Genomic DNA, 6,128 nt, shown 5'->3' with positions numbered 1-6,128 from the left:
AAGGTGGAGTATAGCTTGGGGATAGAATATAGATTAGGAATTGGACATTTTCAGTTTTAACTTGTTGAGGTTCCGGAGTGAAGCCTGGTTGATGTGAAAGGGTAATACTTTCCATGCGTACAACGGGTTATGGATAGCCTTCCCCCTTGCCAACACTTGTAAGGTTTCTAGGATCTAATCCATTTTGCTCTTTAGATGATAAACATCCTCTCTTGAAACCTCCTAACCTAGTTCTAAATCTTCCATTATCCTCTTAGAGTCGTTTCTTGTTTGATAACGGTGTTGCATAATCAACTAGTATGGTTATTTGCTGATGAAAAAGGTGGAATGAGTTTTGGACGAAAATAATGGATGAATGCAAATTTTATGAATGCGGATGCATGACAATGCATGATTTGTTGCATTTTTTTCTTTTAGGGAATTATGTAGACTTATGATTTATTACAAGCATCCATAAATCGTGAGGGTGTTGTAATGCCAAAAGTTAAGATAATCAAAAGGAGTACAAGATTACATCAGTTAGCATTTATAAATTTAGAAGTACATACATTTTTTACCTAAATTCTTCTAGCATTGTTTTACATAATTAAAAAAATCATAATCTTCTGTTGGAGTATTTAGAGGATGCATTGTTGCATCGTCTTTTTTCAGGTACCAGGGGATGTCTCCAATTGCTTCATTTTCTAAGCCTTCCAGCTTCAAGAAAAAGTCTCTCCAACATATATTCTCTCTTTTCAGTACTTGGAAGATGTCGCAATCTTCTGCATGATTGACCAAATTTTGGTAGTGGTTCTCCCAATGCCCACACTCTTCTCTATAATCTTCTAGAGCATGTTCTTGATACTTATTTTACCCTTTTAACACTTTTAAGTCTTTAATTGCTTGCTCTAGATCCTCTTGGCATTTTGCAAGAAAATCTTAGACTTCTTCTTCCTAACGCCTTTCTTTTTGAATATATTCTTTGTACTCATTCATCGCCTCATCATGCTTTTGTTTCAAGCTATCAATATCTTCTTCTTTCAGGATCTTTCCATCTGCATATATTTTTTTCCGCATCTCCTTCAATTAGACTCTAGCCAAAGCATCATCTCGGTCTTAATTTCACAATTTTAGCTCATAATTTTCCCCTCCTAGGCATCCTCGTACTTTGCGCCCTTGATGCTCTTCAACCTTGACCTTTTGCTGCTACCTTCAATGATTTTATCTTTTAGGGTTGCTTCCCATCTCAAATCATTGCTTTCTCGAGAGGCCTTGTCTAGTTTGGTTTGAAACTCCTCCTTTTCTTTTTCAAGTTTTAAGATAGTTTCTTTGAGTTCGTCAACCCGTTCTATAGAGATGGGAATTGGCTCAGGTGATTCAGGCCGAGAAGAGAATTTGATAATGAAAGGTAGTTTGACTTCTTGAACCCTTTTCTTTACCCATTGATGGTAAGGCTCTTTGGCTACACATCGATGCTTTCCCAATTTGCTCCCTTTTGTGTGGACTCTATCCCAAACAAAATATTTATGAATACTAACTATTAACAAATTTTAACTGATTAAATTAAAATAATTTAGAATCTTTCTCTTCCCTAAAAATTAGTCAATCAATATCATCTTTTTAAAAATTAATCAATATCATAATTAATATCATTTAAAGGATTTTATTTATCCCCCAAAAAATAAATCCCTATTAACCCATCCCAATTCCCTAACTAACGTCTCTCAGTCTCCAAACTCCATTCTTCACGTTTTTTTCATTCGCTCATCTTCTGTTCATAAAAAAATTCTTCTTCTCCTTCCCTTGAAACGTATTGTCTATTGATCAAACTTTGTCTTTGCGGCTCAACCTATCTGAATTTGACATCATCTAGATTCTGAATGCCTATAAACCGCATACATCCCGACGTCTAGCGTACGGAGCATCAGAGCCTTTCATCTCTGTTTGTTTCCAATTCTAGGTTTTATCGTTCATCGATTATTCTTTTCTATATTTATTTTAGTGTTTAGTTTATTTTGATTTCTTTAATATTTAGTTAATTTTTTTATTTTGATTATTTACAAAAGAAAATGTCAAATAGAAAGTATGAATCTGGTTATGCAAAATTGAAGAAAAAAATGAAAAGTTGAAAAATTAATTGAATCACAATGTGGTGGTCTTGATAAATTTGTTATTGCTCATAAAAAGGATGCATAAGCAAGTTTAATAGGTGAAATATGATAGAACAACCACCGTTAGATAATACTGACAATAGTGTAGAACAGCCACCTAGAGATGATATTGACAATGGTGAAAACGTGATAGAACAACCACATATAAATAATATTGACAACACAAATAGTCATAATTTTTATCAAGAACTAGAATATAATATTTTAGAAATAGGAGTAGAGGGGAATGTTGAGCATAATAACACTTCTAGTGAAGTACCTACAAATATTTATGACCTAGGACTATGGAAAAATATTGATGGAAAATTTATAGATTTAATGATATAAAAGGGTCCTATCAGACATGACAATTTTCAATATCCAAAAGATGAAAATAAAAGATATTTCTATTCATCATGTTATCAACGAACACAGTCAAATGGAGAAAAACATGATAGAAGATGACTAGTTTATTCTAAATATTTAGACAAAGTGTATTGTTTTTGCTATAAGTTATTTGGTTCAACAAATGTCAATCAACTAGCAAATGAAGGGACTAAAGATTGGAAGAATCTTGGATCCAAGCTTAAGAGTCATGAATCAAATCGTGAATATATAATTAATATGAACAAGTGGATTAAACTAGAAAAGAGATTGAGAACAAAACAAACAATTGATAAGCATTTACAAGAACAAACTAACAAAGAAAAAAATATTGGGAAAAGATTCTACTTAGGATTATAGCTATAATCAAATATCTTTCTAAAAATAATCTTGCTTTTCGTGGAACAAATAAAAAGATATATGAAAAAGGTAATGGTAATTTTTTGACTTTGATTGAGATGCTTGCGGAATTTGATCCAATTATGAAAGAACATGTTAGGTGCATAAAAAATAATGAAACTCGTAATCATTTTTTAAGCAATACCATACAAAACGAGCTTATAGAAATGATAGTCTTCCAAGTTAAAAAGTCAATCAAAGAGAAAGTTAAAGATGCAAAATATTTTTCTGTTATTCTTGATTGTACTCCTGATGTAAGTCATCAAGAACAAATGACTCTGATTTTGAGATGCGTTGATACTTCTAAATTTCCAATTAAAATCAAGGAGTATTTTTTAGAATTTTTAAAAGTTGATGACACATCAGGAAAAGGTCTTTTTAATGAGCTTGTTAATGTTTTAAAAAATATGGCCTTAATATTGATGATATAAGGGGACAAGATTATGATAATGGTTCCAACATGAAGGGTAAAAATCAAGGAGTACAAAGAAGATTATCAGACATAAATCCTGGAGCATTTTATACATCATGTGGGTGTCATAACTTGAACTTAATATTATGTGATATGACTAGTTCATGTCCTAGAGTTATTTCTTTTTTTTAGTATACAACCGTATTTATTCTTTGTTTGTTTCATCTACCAAAAGGTTAGAAAATAAAGTATTATGCGGGCCTTATCGATTGGGTTGTGCAAGCCATATCTATTGGATTGTGCGGCGGCCAAGAACATTTTTCATACTTTAATTTCTAAAAATTATCAATTTATATTGAAAACTATTAAAATTGATTAAAAAAATACATTTATTAAATTTATTATGTGCATGACTTGAGAACTATATTTTATAATTTTTGGAAATTTTTTGAGTTGGTTTGAACTTAATGTGTTTTTTAGTAGACTTTGGTAGTGGTTTCAACACTCTGAGTTATAATTATATTATATATGTACATACCTTATGCTCTTGTGCTCTAGATAATTTTTATTAATATTATTCTGTAGTTTATTAAAACAAATCATCGAAGTTCTTCCATATAATAAAAATGTATATTTTGTGAAGCACTTGTCGCGTTCTTACAATTGGGCCTGGCGTGTATCCCTTAATCATGAGTTAAAAATTTGAAGAGGCCTAGCAATACATTATTTTTATCGATACAATTACAGATTCCATCAAATTAGGTGAATCTTATATAAATTTCATTTTAAAAAAAAACATGTTAAGAGAATGTTTTTTTTATCATTATTTCAATTTTTTTGCTCGCAATTCCAAATGGAATCTTAAGGCATTTATTTCCGGGAAACATAGCAGCAATGTTTTCGTAAGTGGAGTAACATCCTTAACACCTAGGAAACGTTATTCGTTGACGCTTCTACTTGAAGCTAAATAATGGTCACTTTTATTTATTAATTTATATTGTATATAAACCTAAGAACCCCAAATGTCAATATTCATCAATAAGTTTAGACATAGTCTTACTCTCTATGTGATTTTACTAATATCAATAGACCAAATACCTTGTAACATAAAAATGTTCCGATCATCTTTGTTTCCTAGAGTTCTCCTATGTGATATTAGAATTAAATGCTTCCTCTCAATTTTATGGAGCTATGTTTCCCATTATATTAAATGTTGCATCATCACTCTTGCAAGTTATTATTACTCTAATGGTGAAGAACATGCAGTGAAGCCGGGCTTGAATAACGGCATTCAAAGTGGTGTGAGACTGTGCAAAGAAGAAATCTTTGATGTGATGGAAAAGCTAGGATTAAGAGATGAATTTGAAGGGGTTGCTATAGAGGAATTTGGTGATGAGCAAGAAATTAGTAATATGTTTGAAAATGGGGTTAGTTTGGAAGAGGTGGAGGAAACTTTCAATATGTTTGATGAAAACAAAGATGGGTTCATAGAAGCTGTTGAGTTGTTTGGGATTTCAGAGAGACTTTTGTGGAATGCCAGAAAATGATTAATGTTGTTGATCAAAATGAAGACGAATTAATTGATCACTATGAGTTTGTCAAGTTGATGGAACAAAGTTTTAGTAACTCCAAAAGATGAATAAATGTATTGTTCTTTAGGTTTGAATATTATGTCATTATTGTAAGACAATATAAGATAAATAAAAGTTCATTTATTAAGTTTGCTATCTTAATTTTTTTAAGAATCAGATAACTATAATGTATTTGGTTATACTTAAATAATTAAATAATTTAGACATTACAAAAGAAAAAATTATTCAATGTTTAAATATTGGTTCATATATGTCACAAGCCTTTTTTTATTGGCTAGTCAAATCTTTGACACATCCTATTTTCCATCCAAGACGGAAATAACTTTATGGCCTAGGTGAAATTAAGTGATCTCACTAAAAGTGAGTGAAAAACTTAGTAGCTCGGATATATGTATGTTAGCGAGTTACTTTAATATAGTAGAGGTGATAAACAGAAATATCCATCTTGTTTACTCAATCTTGTTCGGTAAAAGTTAGAAAAAATAATATAAAAGGAGTATAGTTGAGGATGTGAGATTAAAATTTTAATCAACTTTATAAAAGAATGAATTTAAGATAGGACGTATTAAAAAAAATACATATTTTTAGTTTTAAAATATAAATAAATATAAATAATTATACTATGTCTGTACCTAAAAAAACGTAGAGTGGAATGGAATAATAAATATTAAGAAAAAGTTTCTCTAATAAATTCATTAACTAATGCCTATTGTTAAAGGGTATTTCTAGGATTTTTTTTTTCTCATTAGTGTTTTAAAGTCCAAATTCATGTCTTCTATGTGATTATAAATAAAAGAGCTAAAATGCATATCTAATTGAATTTCACCTTTTGTTCATTAAGTTCAACTAGTGATATTTAGAGCCTCAAGATTTTTTGAGGTTCAAAATTTAATATTAGTTCCAAGCTGGAACAAGAAATACATAATATTGAGGGAATGAGTATTCTGGTGCATGGACATGAGTTTTTAGTGCTATGGAGCATGTAAAACATGTAAGGACTTGCAAGGTTATTACTCAAATGATCAAGTTTGTAAAATTATAAAAAAGTAGTTTGAAAGTGAGAGTAAGATCATACCTGAAATGGAGCATCGCTAGGCTTATATGTGGTAGAGGGTTAAAATTGTTTTTGTCAAATTCGACATAAAATGTGAAGCTAACGGAAATATACCCGAACGTATCGCACACTCGAACATACAACAATGTCTCCATCTA

The 6,128-nt window shown here is 30.6% G+C and overlaps 1 protein-coding gene across 1 annotated transcript; it reads left to right on the top strand.

Moving 5' to 3' along the window:
• The first annotated feature begins 4,354 nt into the window (after nucleotides 1–4,354).
• LOC127105443 (calmodulin-like protein 3) lies at nucleotides 4,355–5,004 on the top strand. The gene has a single exon (XM_051042639.1). The coding sequence runs from the start codon at nucleotides 4,437–4,439 to the stop codon at nucleotides 4,869–4,871; it is 435 nt and encodes a 144-aa protein (XP_050898596.1). The 5' UTR covers nucleotides 4,355–4,436; the 3' UTR covers nucleotides 4,872–5,004.
• Nucleotides 5,005–6,128: the final 1,124 nt, after the last annotated feature.

This window comes from Lathyrus oleraceus, chromosome 7 (genome assembly GCF_024323335.1).
Source record: "Lathyrus oleraceus cultivar Zhongwan6 chromosome 7, CAAS_Psat_ZW6_1.0, whole genome shotgun sequence".
Lineage (NCBI taxonomy): Eukaryota > Viridiplantae > Streptophyta > Magnoliopsida > Fabales > Fabaceae > Lathyrus > Lathyrus oleraceus.
The sequence above is the reverse complement of the archived record's forward strand: the minus strand, read 5'-3'. Positions and strand labels throughout refer to the sequence as shown.

Excerpts from the sequence above, each read along its gene's own strand:
- LOC127105443 (XM_051042639.1), top strand. The coding sequence starts at position 4,437 with ATGTTCCGATCATCTTTGTTTCCTAGAGTTCTCCTATGTGATATTAGA.